The 18,222-nt window shown below is 39.9% G+C and overlaps 1 protein-coding gene and 1 non-coding gene across 2 annotated transcripts in view; both read left to right on the top strand.

Moving 5' to 3' along the window:
• The window catches only part of LOC124160571, a 61,623-nt gene extending 44,089 nt beyond the window's left edge, over positions 1–17,534 (top strand). The window contains exons 2-3 of the mRNA XM_046536450.1: positions 12,069–12,436; positions 14,853–17,534. Coding sequence (XP_046392406.1) covers positions 12,069–12,436; positions 14,853–15,263 — 779 coding nt within the window. The 3' untranslated portion in view covers positions 15,264–17,534. The remainder of the gene's footprint in view (positions 1–12,068; positions 12,437–14,852) is intronic.
• Positions 2,146–2,218, top strand: Trnas-gga. The gene has a single exon. It is a non-coding gene; the product is annotated as a tRNA-Ser (tRNA).
• Positions 17,535–18,222: the final 688 nt, after the last annotated feature.

Genomic DNA, 18,222 nt, shown 5'->3' on the forward strand with positions numbered 1-18,222 from the left:
CGTGAAGTAGTTCACTGTATTTTCATATATAACTTTTTTTTGAAAATGCCATTTATGATTTTTACTATTAAATTAATTTAATTTTAAAATTATTAAAATGTAAACAAATATTAATTAATTAATTACACTCGTATTAAAAGCAAATGGGACAATCATCTGCATTGAAAGTCGAATGAGAGAGCTTAAATCTAATCAATTTTAAATAAATGGAGGTGCTTAATGAAAGGGCATATCGATTTATGTTTATGACCTATAATATCCTGTAAAAGGATCGCGGTTAGATTCAGTATGCATCGTTGGATAAATGAGTATTCCTCAACTACGTTTTAATGTACTGTTCTGAATCGTGATAATTTTTCAGACTGTAGCTTGATGTTTGTACCATAGTTAGCTGTTTTTGTTCCCGGAGTGTTGTTGACAGAGTAGAGATGTGCTGAAAATTATGGATTGCTTCCTGCGGTCGTTAGCGATTCATGATCAAAGAATTTGATCGCATCCTGGGAGAAAATTTTCAAACGCCAAGAGAAATTCCTGGTAAAATGGCGCGAAAAATTATTGAATATTGTATTGAATGCAAACATATTTCATAATAAGGATACATGTATATAAATCTCTGTCTTCAGCTATTCATAAAGAGCTGCGCTGTTCCGGTAGAATTTCCTGGCGCCAGGCGCCCCTCTTACCATACACAGAGCATTAGCACGTATGGGTTGAATGAATGCATTCACGAGTGCACGTAGTAAATTTGATCCGTTTCTCTTTTTTTTCATACATTTGCACTTGGTGGATGATTATGTGGTGCATTTTTTTGTTCATTCTTGCGTTCACAATTAATGTTCAATTAAAGCTCATATATGTGAATGCATCGTGTAACCAGGCCTACATATATCAAACCTCTTGGGTGACCTAAGATCACAGATTGGATTGAAAACTTAAATCAGACGTCGAGCAAAAGACGATTGTATCGTTGTTTCCAGTAATTTCTGGGGATACGAACCCCTACCCCTTTGAGGGTGAATATGCATTTGATATAAGCCGCGGGAATGAGAAGTCACTTGTAGAAACAAGGTTTTCGGTAAATAAGAAAAAAAGTTTCATTTTGAAATCCTGACACGAAATACGTTTAAGGTTTCTAAACGGACTCACACCGAGAAAGTTTAAACAATTGAAAGGTTGACATAGTCAAATCAGAACTATCATAGTCAGTTAGAAATAAAGTTATACTAATCAGAGTGCGAAAGGACTCCAAGATTATAATAAAAGCTTTGTTTCCATAACGCCTCACTATTTCAAATTTGGAATGATAAGGAATCGGGTATGTTTCTAAGGAAATGCATTTAAATTGAAATTGGTGAATGCAGCGAACTGCTGGAAAAAATGAACTCTTCTTTATTCCACTTTTTGAGCATGTGGGAGGGAACCATTTTAAATGTAGCAAAAGATCAAATGACGATGAAGAGAATTGATACAATAAAAAATCTTTCTGTGGCATGTTTGTAACTTGGTCCATTAATAATATTTGTGGTAACCACTGTAACGTAAATACTGGGGATATTTCCCAGACTTGCTTAATTGGCGGCTGGATTTAAGAGTCCATCATTGAATTAAGACGAGTCCACTACAGACTGGTTCTGGTTCACTGGAGCTCAACCCGTGCAATTCAGGTACTATCCCGCTAGAGTAATGATGGAAATTCTCATTTTTTACTCCTTTTTACAGACTTTTATTGTTATGACCATCATCGTTTCACAGTCAATTATCAAGTGATCTATCCGTAGTCTTGTCACCCAATCGCAGCCGTCCGTTGTTAAGGCAGGTTTATGGAAAAATCAGGCAGAATTTTAAATTCAGCAGTTAACGAAAAATTACCTTCACAGTTTATATAGAAAAATATGGGCGTACCATTTATAATTTTTTCACAAACTACATGGTCAGTGTGGAAAACTATCGCACTCTAGGTATTGAAATTGAGTTGAGTTGTCTCTTTGCCTCACCAATGTCTTTTCCGAATGTGTAATATTTCAAACCCTGCCGCGTGAACGGCGGTGAAATATACAAGAATTGCCATGAGAAAAAATTCCCCTGGACCGGGAATCGAACCACGGACTACATGAGCCTCGATATAATTGCCATGGGAATTAAGGAACCTGGATAGCGTAGTGGTCTGCGCATTGGCCCGGAAAGCCAAAGGTCCGTGGTTCGATTCCCGGTCCAGGGGAATTTTTTCTCATGGCAATTCTTGTATATGTCTTTTCCGAAGTTACTTCTCAACTCAAAACAATATCCATGTTATTTTTCATCCCCAGATGTCTTCCTTCATAATAATCCACTGTTACAGCTAACGAAACGCGAGTGAAAAGTGTTAGTTTTTTTCAACGTGTAAGCTCCGCTGTAAGATACTGGTTTTAGGTGTGTTGAATAACAAGACTTCAACTGAGATCTATTAACACTTCATTTTCAAAACGAAGTATTATAAAGCACTGAAGGAACAAGTGACTTTGTACGCAGTCACGCGCACGGGTGCAAAGTTAAATACACCAAAGGATGAAGTTCGCCGTGAAAAAATATTTGACTTAGCCGGGATTGGAACCCGGATAAGTCAAATATTTTTTCACGGCGAACTTCATCCTTTGGTGTATTTAACGAAGTATTATCTTAAAAAAAAAAACATCACGTACTGTTACCGATATACCGATGTACGTATTGTTACCGAAATTAGTGCAAATTGTTTGTCTGCCAGCCAACCGGGACAAAACATCAGCGATAAAGAAGTAAACATTCGAGAACGCAACTGAAATTACATATGATAACAAAAAGTGCATAAAAAAAGCAAAAAAATTTCTCTTTATTTCAAAACCGACCAAACCCCACTCTACTTCTCCCGTTAATGTATCCAGTTTCCACGATCTTTTTCTGCGAAGGCCGCCACTGACGTATAGGCTGTGGAATCTCACGGTGAGTGTTCCCAAAGAATAATTTATCCCTTATTATTCATATAAACCGGCCTTTATGGAGGAAATCCCCGCTGGCCGTAATTTCCCGCTATTGCATCTGTTTTTCTCTGTCTCGTTGTTTTCCACTTCTCCATTCGCGATTCCCGGCTTCCTCTCCAATCCCTGGTCCCACTACGCACCAACTCTCCTTTCGGAAGGGTAAGGAGGAAGCTATTATTCATCCTGTATTTTCATTCAGCTTCCTGGCATGTTGTTAGAATCGCACCGGAGACATTTCCTTTTGAAAGTGTGCCAAATTGTTCTTGGTCTGGGTTTAAATTGGAGAAAACCAATGCAAAAAATCAGGTTCCATTCAAAAATTTGCCGAGTGCGGGTTTTTTTGTACGTTTACATTTTTGCTTTGTATAGTGCGTTGACAAAATATTTAGGCTTTCTATAAATGTTTTTATCACCGTTTAATGCCATCAGTATCACGTGGTGGAAGTGCTCTTTTGTTAAAATATCTATTGAAATCAGGCACGTTTTCGTATTTGACGGAAATATTCCTTAGTGCCTTGTTTGTTCTGCCGTAGCTAAATAACCTGTACATCGTGTACTGCTTCCAGACCTATTTTTATTATCACATGTCGTCTACGTCATATTGGTTTTGCTTTCTTTCCTTTTTAATGACAAAATGCCGTAGTTTTTATGGAAATTTAAGTTAAAGCCTTTTGATTTCAAAGTAAATAATATCTTCTACCCTTTATCGCTATAAAATAGTCATGATCATACCACCTCCTTATTAAAAGGAAAGAAAATATATTGCTAAATCTAATTAATGCGACAAAATATGAACGACGTTAAAAACTATTGTTATGGCTGGCGTATTATGACATTTGGCTCTATAATAAGTGATCAATTCTACCGTCCAGCTAGCAGTCCATCTGGATTATCGAATGTGGCCAATCACGTCTTAACTAGAAAAAGACCCCAAGACTAAGAAAATATTGTTTCATAGGTACTCCTCGACTTACGAACAGGATGCGCTCCGAATTTTTTGTCGGAGGTCACCGTTGTCGTTAGTCGCAAATGATATGCAAACGCAGGTATTAATTCATCCTCCAGCCAAAATATAGCGTTGCACATTACTAACCTGACGGACGCGCTGTAAAGTACTACACGTAATTTTTTCGCACGGTCCTTTAAAATAAATATTCAAAGAAATTATTACGGATAATTTGAAAAAAATTGCGAAAAAAACGCTGCTGATATTAATGTAGTGGTGGGAACTCGTCGCAATAGGCGTGGAACTTTCGTGGCATGTTCAAGAAGAAACTATGGGATAAAGGGATATTTCAAAATTTATTTTTCAACATAATTTTGATTTTACCTTCGGATGGTCGTAGGTCGGACGGTGGTTAGTCGTGCAATACCTTACTGGAAATACATTAGGATTAAAACTAGCTGAAATATTGCAGCTTTGCTATTTCATCTCGCGAGTGACATTCATGCAGATCGCTCGACCGATTGTCAGACGTTCGAACGCTTATCGGCGCCGAGTGCACTGAATCCACACTTCATATCCAAGCAGATGCATTGCTGGGAGTTCTTTTTTGGTGATTCCAGCATTATGCGTTTGCCACAGGAGTTAATACTCTCTCTCTCTCTCGTTGTGAGGAGATGGGGTTGAAGTGTTGAGTGAGAGGTAAGATGAAGGGAGACGAGGAGGTGAGTTTGCGGAGACAAAAAAAAGAAGAATCCCGCAGGCGTAATCCTGTGAAGAGTTTCGTGGAACAGTGACGACATGCCTGGCAAACACATCTTCACCCTCCCGCCACTTACCCCCTCCTCCCATCCCCCTGCTCCTCTCTCGCTTCGCCACGCTCCCGTCACCACCCTCTTTCACGTCTGTGTCTGCTGTCGACGTATCCTATCAACCCCACATCGCTCGCCTGGGAGTGCTCCTCTGCTCTTGTGCCTGCTTCCCGCTAAGTCGATACACTGTTGATGAATCTTCCGCGTTAGTATAGAATAAATATGACCTCAAGTTATGACGGGGATAATAGTTGCGCTCCAAAAATCGTAGATTCATTTTACTCTTGGTTTGGAATTTCGTTTTAATATTTTCGCAAACTTTGATACATACAATATTAGAGCCCGCTCGCAGTCTAAATATAAAAATTAACGGTTTTTATCGATGTATCTCTCAAGTAAATGGTAATTTGTACAATTTTAACTAAAAACGGTGCAAATGAGTCCTATAATTTTTTTTTACTTTGCAGTATGCGTACATTTTAATAATACATTTGTCCTCTTTTCTTTGGAGGTAATTCATATTTGTCAGCAAATGAATTAAGTCATAATTAGCTTCGTTTTCTAGGGGCCGTGGTGTTATTAAAAAGTGAAAATAACATTTTGATACTTCCGCAAATAGAAATTGCTTACTTTTATTAGAATTCTCACGAGCTCTCGGATATCCTGCCTTCCTGTCCCTGGAAATTATTATGTTCATAAACTCATTGAGAGATACACGTTGGAAATGGGGAGCCTCTAATTATTTTTACATTATATTGACTGTGAATTCTGTATGAGGCCCTCAAGCTCGTAGGAGGAGTGAATTTCAGAGTTTGATAAATTCTTCGTTGGATTTCGTGCTATTCAATGAGTCCGAGTGAGTTTACTCAAAAGTTATATTTAGAGGATTTCCCCTGCCTTTCTCGTTGTTGGGAGCTTTAAGATGAAAATATCGGAATGCGAGTATCTTTCTCTTTCGCTGAGGTGAGTAAAATAGCGTAATAAAGCGAGAAAATCGAACCAATTCTCATAATGCATATTAATTGAAAGACTTTTTCGCTGGTTTAAAATTCTGAGGGATAAATTTTGACCAGTGAGAGACTTTTCCTAATTTTACATCCCTGTCAGGTATAACTCATCGCATTAATAAAGCAAAGGAGCCGAATTTCGCTCCTGGACGAACTTCTCTTTGAAGAAACTCACGGAAGCAGACCCGTCCCTTTAATCTCCTTCATGCTCGGCTCTCTCCGGTGGCAAAAAATACTCCTGTCGGTTGGCGGCTTGTCATTCCATTTTTTTCCTCCTCCGTTACGGGAAGGGCTGAAATGGAGCAATCATGAGATTCCTTCGCCCTTACTCGGCCCCGCTTGTGTGTGTGAGTTCGCATTTAGGGGCGGTGAATGAGTGCAGAAAAAAAATACCCGACTGCGTAGCAACATCGAGAAGGAAAACTTTCCTTCAAATATTGTTCGGCAAATATTTTGGTTTGTAATGACTCTCTTTCTCTCTTGGTGGGGATGCACGCGAAGTGGGCATATCCTCTTGAAATCTCAAGCGGCGTAACGGCATCGAGAGGAGGCATCTTCAAGGGGCGGAAGGCGATTCTCTTTTGTTTATCTTCTCTTAATGGAGACTTTAATGCCTGTCAAGGTCAATGGCACCGCGACCTCCCTTCCATCTCGCAGTTTCCCTAGAGGAGGCGGAGTTGAAGCCACGGAGGGAGAGAGCGGAGCTGAGCTGATGCTTAGGGAGGAGAGAAAGATTTGAGCCTCGGGGTCAGAAAGGAGTGAGGGAGAGAAAGCGCAAACGAGGAGACGATATTTTACAACAACAAAAAAAAACAATCCGTTCCTTGGATCGGTATTCCCATTGTGTTGTCCCGAAAGGCGCGCCGGCAGCTTAAGTCATTATCGCTTTATGACCGTGGATGGCGCCCTCGTCCCTCGAGCTGGCGGAATAAGTTTGCCGATTGCCGCGCGTCGTTAGCCTAGCAGCAATTTGTGGAACGGTTCTTCGAGAGCACGTGTTTATTTTCCTAATTTTCGGCCATTATTTCGGGAAATCCAGCCCGAGCACGGGTACAGTTAGGCCATTTTTATGAAGGGGCAATGATTGAGGATATATTTTACATATTCCGAGGTCAACACGTTATTAGAGAGCTGTCTTTGTGTAGGTTAAATAAAAAAACATCAGCCATTATTGTGTTGTGTTTCCGTGGTCATCCCTTCCGCTTATAATTTCTACCGTGTTGCGACAATGCCAATTTGAGGTGCCTGAATTTATGTTTTTCAAAAGAGGCTAAGGTAAATCCTTTAAATCCATGGTCATAGATGCAGGTGTATGACTTCGTCTTGAATTATTTACCAGACAGGTTTTGGAGATAAAAATGGTATATTCTTTCAAGTTTATCAGTTTCATAGGGAAATAAATTTTTCAATGCTAACAATTAGTGATGCTATACAAAATTCTTCAGTACTTACCTTGCGAGGCTGTCGAAAATGATCGTGTACGGAAAATGTTAGGTTTTGTTAAGATTTCATATTTTAGCAGTTTTTTATTGGATAATTACATTTTAGAAATTCATGAAACGAATATTTTATCACAATTTGAATCAATTTCTAAATTATTATTATTTTCGTACAGTAGATGAACAAATTATATCACGGCTTTTTAAATTATGGAATAAACAAAACGATACATAACGCGACACATAAAACAATTTTTTTCTCAACTAGACGCTTTATTCTTGCTGCTTAGCCTCAAATTTCGACTATGGTATTTCGGCATTACGAAGGAGTTTCCTATTAGCAGAGCTACGTTTCTATCCTGTGCTTTCCAGATATCTCCTCGAGAGGAAAAGAATGTGATTCCTATTAATTTCAACAAGCTCAATGTTATTTTTTACAATATGGTCGAAGGTTTATATATGACTTTCATATGTCTTGAATGATTACTTCTAACGTTGTAATCATTTGTCTTGTCTTGTCTTGTCGGTGTAAAATCTCTCGCATTGATGCTGAAAATGTCACTGCTAGTGTCATGGCCTATGCGTCAAGCTTTTCAAGGGTAGTCTAAAAATCCTGTCTGTCCGTAATTGAATCAATTTATTTAAACTTGATCGTGAAGGTCAGTGTTGGAGGAACGTGGGATTATTGCGCTTTCACCAGATTCATCGATATGATATCTCCCAAAGCCATCTCGAATAAGAAATAGGAGTTTCCTGAGAACAAGAGAAAAATGACCTTTGAAAGAACCAAGGTTTTCATCGATAATCAAATTCAGCGCAAATGCTAGCTACCTGTTTGGGATAATACATTAGCTTAGTTAAGTTTCCTCGGCATCTCGAGCCCTCATCTCTGACGTTTCGATTGGTTAAAATTAAATCACCAGGCCTCCTTCACTTGAGTTTGGTCACGTATTGTTTGGAGCCAACTTGACGTCTTATTGAGGCATGGATGTACTGAGAATATGAATTTCTCAGCGACTCCGGCTTCTTGTCCATTTCCCTGCATTAATTTGCTTCTATTGGTGTTTAAAACTACGAGCAAGTTAATAATAAAAAGGCTTCGTTTCTCATCTCTTAGAAGGATGGTTACTTTCACCAAATGACACGTTACAGAGGTCGGCAACCAATTGTGCTTGCGGGCCTTATGTTCTGGTCAGCAAGGGCGCAACTGACCACAATTTAATGGGATATGTGTGTGAATAAGTATTTATTATGATAATATTTAGCAATATACTCTCCCGAAAAGCCCTCTCACTGCCTTGTGTTTAATAGTAATTTGCAGCTATTTGTGAAGTAGGACTCATGGAATTGGTCAATATTAACGACTTTTTATACTAAGAGAGATGGATGATAAACTTCTATTATGTTGACATTTTGAGTGCTCAGAATGAGAGTTTTTGTAGAACATGACTTTAATTTTGCTTAGAATAAATGTATGAAGCAGTATTGAATGGTATATTCTTTATCATCCGGACTCATTATTATGATTAAATTTTGGGCGAGATTTGAGTTTCATCGTGTACATTTTACGCCGAGTTCAATGATCCATTCTCAAAGACTCCTAATTTTATTTGCTTTTACTCCTTTTTATCTCTTTATCATATGTTTTAACTCTAGTATCATGATCCATTCATGTGGATATGCTATTTTGTTCGTTAAAATGTGAACATATCACTGTGGGATTAAGGAATGGCTGAAATCGATATCTTCAAATGAAGTTTATTTATCCGGAGAGATATCTTGAAACAAAATATTAAATATACTCAAAGATATCGTTTTATCCACTTAATTTTAATATCACAAACTCTCCTACACGTGGTTCGATTGGCTTGCAAACTTCATCAGCAACTGATGACGATTGACAGTATCTGACGATGATTGCTAGTCAATCGAAACACGTGTAGTAGGGTTTGTGAAATTATAATGAAGTAGATAGTACCATAGAGTAAGTATATACTTGAGTGAGCGATCTCTCGTCTCTGGCTCGCAACTCCGGGGTCATCTATCTGCTCTTTGGAGATTAAAACTGTCGATACCATTTCCGCCTATGCCGTGAGCCCTCTATAATATACTTACTCTATCATAGTACGATGTCTTTGTGTATCATTCAATATCTTCGGTTCATTAGGGTGAAAAATTCATTGCATCCAAGTGTCTTTCCACCGTGAAGGCCGAGTAGAGGTTCCGATAAGCAATCAATCATGTGATATGTACTCTGTGTGTTTTTCTTGATGGATTGTTGACATTAGAGTTTCTTTTGAGCACCTAAGGACTCTCACGATTTCATTATCTCTCGGGAAGCGCCTACCATGACAGAAATGAAACTACTTGCTGCGTATTTGGCTGGTTACGAAGGATTGCGTAGAGGCCGAATAAATTGAAATAAGTTGAGCGTTGTGGAAACTCACTATTTTAAGAATTAGAAAACTTTTATTTTCATGTTTTCCAATCAAATGACCCGTGCTGATGGCAGCTATTTTTACAGGGTGTACCTAAACTCGGATTTTCGTGTTAATTTTCTGTGACGAAACGAATGTGTTAAATGCTGTCACAATTTAATAAATGACTTATTTTTATGCGAAGCATTGTTCATGCTACAAAAAGTGATTTATCTCTCTCCCAAAACATTAATTTGTGATTGATTAATGTTACTTTTCCCTTGGCATTGCTAATGCTGTGGTTGATGCTCTTAATTTTGTTGTCTCTTCGGAAAATCTGATGAAAATATGATAGGAATGGGATAAGGAGTGTTAGGGAATTTGTCATTAGGCCTTGAATTGATATATAGTGAGCCACCGAAACCGATTTCTCAGCGGGTACGTTAATTGTATGTTGGTTCATGACTTTTTATTCGTTATTTTCCAAGTTGGATGATGCCCACCCGCCCTGTAGACTAGCACTGAATCAATGTAAAAGGAATCAGCTTATTGACATAATATCATTCTCGTTGTCAAATATCATTTTCGTCGGTCTTCGTAGGACGTATAATTATATGTCTCACAATGAAGTTGCTTCCGAAAGTGGCCAAATGTTACAGTATTTGTTGTTGGAATCCTTTTTTTTTATTCAACACATCTATGGCTAAAACCATTAATATTGCTTTACCATGACGCTCATTTTAGGAAATTTTCCACATCCATATGGAGTTTTACCTAAGAGGGCCTGAAAAGAGGAGGTCCAATTTAATCCCATAGAAGGTTGATTACTGTTGCCACTTCGGTCGCAATCGCTTTTCAAATATCTACGCGGCGCTGTAATGAGTGAAATATGATCCAATTTTGCCTAATATTCTGCATTTTAATGTTTTAACTAGTGAAATAGCATTAAAAAAGTTATGAGTTTGATATATCACATCATCATGTATATAAATTACAATTAACACCTCTATTATTTATTTCCCTGTGAAACTCGGATCATTTTGTCCGTCAGCGGCGCGAGTGGCGACTTTTTTCAACCCATTTAATTGCGCCGTTGGTGACAGCACATGTAGAGACCGACTTGTGGATCCTCTTGTGTAATACTCGTGGTTTTACCCATGAATTTGTGTGCATTTATCTGAGAATGGTGACCCATTTTAAGGACCAAAGTTCTTCAATCTCTCAATGTGTTGATCAGACATTTTGAGTGTATTTCGGTAATCCTCAGAGAGTAAGGTTATCGTGTGTTCCCGTTCTTTCTCTTCCTGCATTCAGCGAACCGTTTCTGAAGCCCGTTTAACCGGCGCTTCCATGCACCGGTCTTCCGCCTCCTTAGATGTCGACTTGACCCTGAGTGTCCATTGTGATCAAGAGCTTCCGCTCCCGTTTCTCCATCTCCTTCGCTGCACATGCACTCGTGGAAATACACTCCTTAATTGCGCTGCATTGTGGGAGGCTTCTTGTTGAGTCATTTAGTCCCGATCCCCGTCGGTGTCTTTCAATTGGAGCTGGTTGCTCTTTGACTACGATTAATGGTGCCGACGACGTTCAACTTCGGTGTCTCCGTTTGATCTTGGGAGGGCACCCGCGAGTAACATTTCCCGAGTCTTTCTTCCTCGAAAATAAGAGTGGTAATGCACGTATTCCGTGTTCATAGATTGCTTTTACTGCTACCCACGTATTTCTAAATGTGTGCGGACTTTAAAGATGTATTTTGAAAAAGTAAGATAAAATCGTAGTCCTTATAATTTTCTTGTTTTACGAGAGGGAAACTTAACAGTGCATATTTTAATGAGACAGATGAAAGTTTTTATGGTGGACATAAATTTCCATCTTTAACAAAGAAAAGAGTTTACACGAGCTTATCGATTAGCTATACTGTTGAAATGTAATCAACACCGAGTTGCTATACAGTAAAAGTTGGTTCAAAGGGTAAAGTATGATGAAAGTAACTACCGAAGTGATGATGAAATTCTTCAATACTTGTATATTTGTGCGATTATTCTTCCTTTTGTTTTCAAACATACATTTGATGAAATAGGAGCTGAAATGTGAAGAAAAAAAATGAAAAAATTCGAAAAGAGGAAAGTAAATATTTTAATGCGTTTTTTTACAATTTACGTAGGCTAATCTCCTATAATCTACCTCTTTGCCATAAATGCTCTTGTTTTAGAATTTTTCACCTCTCTACGACCTGAGAAAAAAATTAAATGCTAAAATAATCCTTTCCATCCCTCCAAATTAAAGTGATAAGAAGATGGGGGCTTCCCCCCAAAATGGTGGGTGATGGAGGAAAATGGATGTGATATTCGGGTTCAGGGAGGAAAATCATTCGGTTTTTCAATATTCATCTCACCGTTAGTCTATGTAATGCCTGTGGTTTATTATACCCACTCATGGCGAATTTTACCCTTCCAGACTTGAAGGGAGCGTCATCGCCTGATGACTGGCTGATCCCATGGAGTCCTCGGAAGAAGCGCGGCCCAGCCATGGACGGAGCGGGGTACTCCACCAAACCACTGCCTCCGCCCGCGCCCCTCGTACCGCCCAGGAACTCTTGCAGAGACCTTCGCTCCAAGCGGTACATCACCGACGGCTTCTGCACGTCTAGTCGTCCGCTCAGCGAGGCTGTGTGCGCCGAGGGCTGCTGTTCGACTCCCGCCCGCGACAGGCCCCGCAAGCACAACAGGAGCAGATACCGCTCCCATCACTCTGGGCCATCGTCGCCGGTGTCCATTGCGCAGTCCAATTACCACCTACAGCCGTGGTACGCGGAGTATGTAAAGGTAAGTTGCATTTTTTTTATCAACAAATTTATTTCATGGAATAAATTGCTCTTCAGTCCTTAATATGCCGTTCAGGCATGCACTTCAGTTGCTGACGAATTATCTATTTCTTATGATTCTTTCGTCTCTTAAGTGTTAGGATAAAGAACGCCAAATGGGTTGTTCGCCGGTAATTTCTCCATATTGAAGTTTCATCGGCAAATAAACCACTGCAATGCGAGGTATTTTTAATCCCTAATTTGAACGACCATATTTTGGGATATTTAATGGCGGCATCAGGAGTCAAATCTAGGTGGAACCATGCTACTAGATGAATAACCACTTTTTTATGTAATAGCGTGATTTTTCGTCTATAATTTTGCAAGCATTTAATTTTTACCTTAGGTATAATAATTTGCTTAGGCTTTGATAAATCGTGGTTTTTGGAGTTTTCTCTGATTCATAGGAGGATTAATATTAAATTGGGAAGGAAAACTGAGAAGTGAAAAAAATAAGGAACCAAGCCTGTCCATGTCCAATTTCGGTGAACGAAAGTTGCTTACCAACTCCGCGATGAACGAAATTGGACGTGGGCTGCCTTGTAACTTCATATGTGAATGTGATCTCTAGAGCCGGCGTCTCATATCGTTTTGGAAGAATCCGAATACTTCTTAATCTGGTACCACCTTTGAAGTCATCTTGATACATATTAATGTCTGGGAGCATACGACAATGAGACAAAAGTATTTGAAGTTTCTAGTTCGCTAGAGCTATGATGGGGCATCCTTTTGATTGTTGAAAGTTCTTTATTGAAAGTTCTTTATATTTTGAGCGCATCTTATTCAATATGTGTGTCGTAAGGGCTAAGTTAAGGACGAATGCATTTGCTTTCTCCACGTGTCCTTGCAATGGAGACGGGAATGCTCCCCAGGATGAGAGGCATAATGAGACTGACTAATGGAAGCAAGAGCTCGCCTTCGCGATGCAGCGTTAGCATTGTTTATGACGTCCTGATGAAGCGGCTTTTTGGCGTCTTTGACAATAGCGTAGTCATCCGTTTAGCGTCGGTTCAGATTCACAGCCTATGTTGCCCTTAGAGATTTCCGTTGTTTCAAATGAATAACAGTACTGTTCCGCTGCTATTTAATTCTGTGAATGGTGGTGGAACAATAATTACTCCGATTTGCTTTCCCAGTGTTGATTTGAAGGATATAATTAGCTTGACCCTAGCGTATTCGAGATAGCAAAATGACGTAATTTTGACTTCTCGGCATCGAAAGTTTCGAGGAGAACAATGCCATTTAGTTGAGATTAATTTAAGTTGAAATGTAATACTTAGGAAATTTTTGCGGATCGGCTATGTGGCAATACTATTCTTGACCAAACACCCACAGTAGTTTATCTTTTTCGCAAATGAGTAACTGGACTCCTATTTATCCATATTATCTCATGAAAAGTGCTGTGATAAATTAACCTCAAGGTCTTAAATGAATGTATTGCAACAGAAGAGAGGCCTCGTAGTAACCCCTCGACGTAACCGTTGCGCTCTTAAGTCAGCTCTGCTATCCTATCCTTCCGTGAAGGGTAAAATTATCTTGCGGGTTAACTTGTCTGAATTGTGTGATTTGATACGAAATTCTACAATACAGTCCACCAAAGAAACATAATGATTTAAAGGGGATGCCTTCATCTCCTAGAATATTTCTGTGTTTTTTTTGTTAACTATTGTATTTAGCTTTATTTCGAAGGACCCAGTGCCTTTTCCGTGCATGGACTGGATGATTTCTCACGGAATTTCAGTTCACTTGTCGTTTCATGCTTTCCTACTTTTCAAGGATTTTACTCCCATAAATCTAGAAAGCTAGAAATCTGGACACCGAACGGTTGGAAAGCATGGGCAACTCATTCGGGTGAAAAACCTGGAGAAATGAATGAAACTAATTTTATTCAGTATCCGTGAAGTACTTGTTACTTGCGACATCCTTCGGTAGTGATAGACTTTTAGAAGTTGTGGCAAGTTTTTATAAATAATTAATACTTGAGGTAGTTGCCACGTGGCATTATGTTTGTTTGGGGTGGTTACGGTTGCTGTCTGGACTGAAAAATAATTGAGGGGGTGAGCAGGCAAGGGGTACAACGGATTTTTTTCTAAGAAAATTAAATAAAACTAAGGCAAAGAAAACATATGAAATCAATTAGATATTAAGGTGCGCATATTATTTTCCACTCGATGTCATCACAGAACAGAGACTCATTAGTATCCCTTAGCCGCCAAGTTTTTGTATATTTCATGTATCAATTCCTGTACGTAGCCCTGTTTAGAAATAAATTACTTGTACCCCTTAGCTTCTCACCCCCTCAATCGTGATAGAAATGAATACTAAATGTTTGTAAACTCCGAAAAACTAAACAAGTTCCTCTCCCATTTGTTGCACAGGTTTGGGCGCGGGGTCAGAACGAGATGAACAGCGTGCTGGCCGGAGAGGTTGGCGTCGTGGGGGGGCACAGCGAGGAGGATGATGCCCACGGAGATGGCGGCGGCGCAGTGAGGCGGGACGGCGTCGGCGTCCCCGCGGCGGCCGACGAGGAAGAAGAGGACGAGGTGGAGTGGCGCTCGGTGGAGGACGTGGTGCGTCGCCGGCGCGTTCGGCTCCACTGCCGCGACGGCTCCCGGCGCACGCACGTTGTCCGCCTCGTGAAGAGCTGCAAGTGCGTGCAGAGGCGGAGGCAGCGGGTGGATGGGCGTCGGAGGCGGCGGGGGCGGAGGCGGAGGAGGGGCCGGAGGAGGCTGGCCGGAGGGGGCGGCGGCGGGGGCGTCTGGCGGAGGCCCAAGTGGGCCGTGGATTGACGGGACCCCACCACGGAGGATCTCCCCCGACCCGTCTTCTGAACGCCGGGGAGGGATCTGGGGGGACTTTTTTGGGAAAGCCTTTTTTTTATGAGTGGGAAGATTTTGCCCCTTCGATTGGAGGCTGAGGAAAAGTTGCGGTCTGACCCGACGCCGCTCGCCCCGTGTCCTGGACACACACTTGACTTGTCGACGCTGTGGATGTCTGGTCCGGTGTTCGGGCCCCCTGGAGCTCGACACGAGCTGTGGACGTATACGCCCCATCTAAGTTATTGTTGGGAGGAAGACCTCGCGGAATGAACTGGCCGGAAAGTATTAATTTTCGTCCGCGAAGCAATTTTAACCCCTGTGGGTGTGGTGAGCGCGCGTGGGTGTAATGTAGATAAAACTTTCTTCTTATGGAGGCGAGGTTTGATAGACGCTCCCCTTAGCGCGAGAGCGAGGCAGTCTGTTGCCCATTAAAAACTCGAGTGAGATCAAATAAATCATCTCCGAGCTGAGTGATTGCTTGTCTTTGACAAGTATCCGTGAAGGATAGGCCATTTATACTCTTCGTTCGTGGAAAAATGAGCCTGAATGATTAATCATCAAGTTTGACTTTAATGGGTATGATAATGAAACAAATAGGCATGCGCCGATAGCATCTCTTTCTGGTCGACCCTAATGGAATCTCTGCCTGTCAGTCACTTAGAAGCGCCTCATCTCACGAGGACATATTGATGAATTCTCGTGCCTCATTGATACTCAATGAATACTAAAGTTTCCCCTTTAGCAAAAATGGAAGCAGACTCATCCTGAAAGATCTATGTCTTTAATTTTTTTCGCAATGCTCCAAAATTTAGAATAAAATATTGTTATTCTTGTTTTAAATCGTGAGAGCAGCCTTCGCCATTATTTTAAGCATACGCTTAATTCTACCATCTATTTTTCGTAGTCTGACCATTTAATAATTATAGCCTTTACTGTGCGACAGATTGTCATTCTTCGAAGTGATATGTTTTCTGTAAAACTGGATTCTTAATTTAAATTGCACCATAAGCAAAATTTTGATTTATGAATAAACTGTTAATTCTATTTCAGTCTTTATAGTGCAATTGGTCGCAGAAATTTTATGTATACGTGTTTCATAGAGCAAAATTCTAAGCCAAATTTACCATTGACAGCTAGTGAAGGCTCATTGAGCGTGATTCCTCTGGGTACCTATTTGCTTTTACCTTCTCCGATTAGTATTAAATATTAAGGGTAGCTTTGCGATAGCGAGGATGAATCTGTAAACTGTTTACCTGTTGTTAATTTAGGCTTCCAGTAAAAACGCTGGTTGTAGCAACTGTTCTTCATTACATTGCTACCTTTTCACTGTAGGCACCTCATCAATTCATTTCGGCTGATTCCACTCAGGAGACTGAAAGATTTATGAACTGAGTCAGCAACCACAGGTTTAGGAGACGTTTTTGATGTGAAATTTATCGTCAAGTGAAGAAAGTGGCAATTATATGTTAAGAACTTGAGTGGTGTCTGGGCACCGTTCACACTTGGTGTATGTATCTGGTGGAACACTGGGAATTATATTGAGTGAAATAATTCCGTTGAGTTATCAACTGAAATAGATCAGTGAAGTGCCATTCATCTGATGTGCCTAGAAATGAGACAGTTCTCAGTTCCAGTGACTGAAAATGGACCGACCTCGGCATGGTGTGGGCGTTCTTTTCTAATGAGTGAGAATGCTGGTGCCTGACCAAAAACATTTCCCACTGTCTCTCCGATTTCGTGTTTCTGACCAAAGGAAGAAAGAACGGGTATAGCAGTATGAACTAAGCATTTTTGTGTGCAAGCATGCGTTTTAAACAATTATTCAGATGGAGGTTCTATTGTGAAGCAGGGAATTTTTGCATTGTCAAAAGGAAATCTATTGATTTTTTAAAAATCCGGTTTGACTCTCAAGTGCTTGTAAGAGTAGCTATTATTATTTTATTTTATGAACACTGTTGGATAGATATTTGTGATAATTTATACTAATAAAAATTTACGTAGATTTGCTGCGCTTTCTCCGTACAATTAATGGATTATTATTGGAAGGTATTTGTTACAATCAATAACTATGTAATTTAACCACGTGGGTGTACTGAAAATGGAATTATTAAGAAACAATGTGCTAAAATTCAGCCATATTTCATTTTGGATAAGTGTCTGGAAAGTATGTGCATATAACATAAAATGGAAAAACTAATGTTAATCATGTGTTGAAATATACGTGCATAAAATAATGAAAAATTTGAAAGCCTTCTTTTGTTTTTATGCCCTTGTAAACGACATAAAGTTTTGTTGCATAAATCTGTAAATTCTGAAATGTTCTTGAAATTCATCGAGTCAACTTCCTTTCCCGTTCTATGGTCGAGTTCTCTGGAACTCATCAAATCTCGAGGTATGGATTCTCTCTTACAGCACAGTAATAATTTGATGGTAATCCTGAAATGCGGGAAGATGGGGGAGTTACTGTAGGTAGGAGCGTTGAAAACTTCTATGTACCCTGACTAAAAGTCTTGCTCAGCAATAGGCATAGTCATCCGCCCTAATGATGAAGCGCGAGTCGAGCATCGAAACGTTGGCTATGGAAAACCTGAACCATTGGAGAACCTGCGAAGAATTCCTAAAATATTTCTCGTTTCTACATTTTTGCCCTTATGCTGCTAATTTCAATCTCAAAGTGTCATCAATAATCAAGAATGCTAACAATGCTATCGTGGGTAGGCGTTGCTCGGTAAATAAAGTTTGAAGTAAAGATTTTTAAAATTTACAATCACATAGTCGCTTAAATACGCCTTACTGAACACGTATTTTTATATTTATTTGATATTTTAGAACACATATTTTTTAATAAATTCCAAGTTACGTTCACATTTTACTAGGGTTTTGCAGCTAAAATGTGTTGGCCTGGATATTGGGCTGAACCACGGTGGAT

The sequence above is a fragment of the Ischnura elegans genome, chromosome 1 (assembly GCF_921293095.1).
Source record: "Ischnura elegans chromosome 1, ioIscEleg1.1, whole genome shotgun sequence".
Lineage (NCBI taxonomy): Eukaryota > Metazoa > Arthropoda > Insecta > Odonata > Coenagrionidae > Ischnura > Ischnura elegans.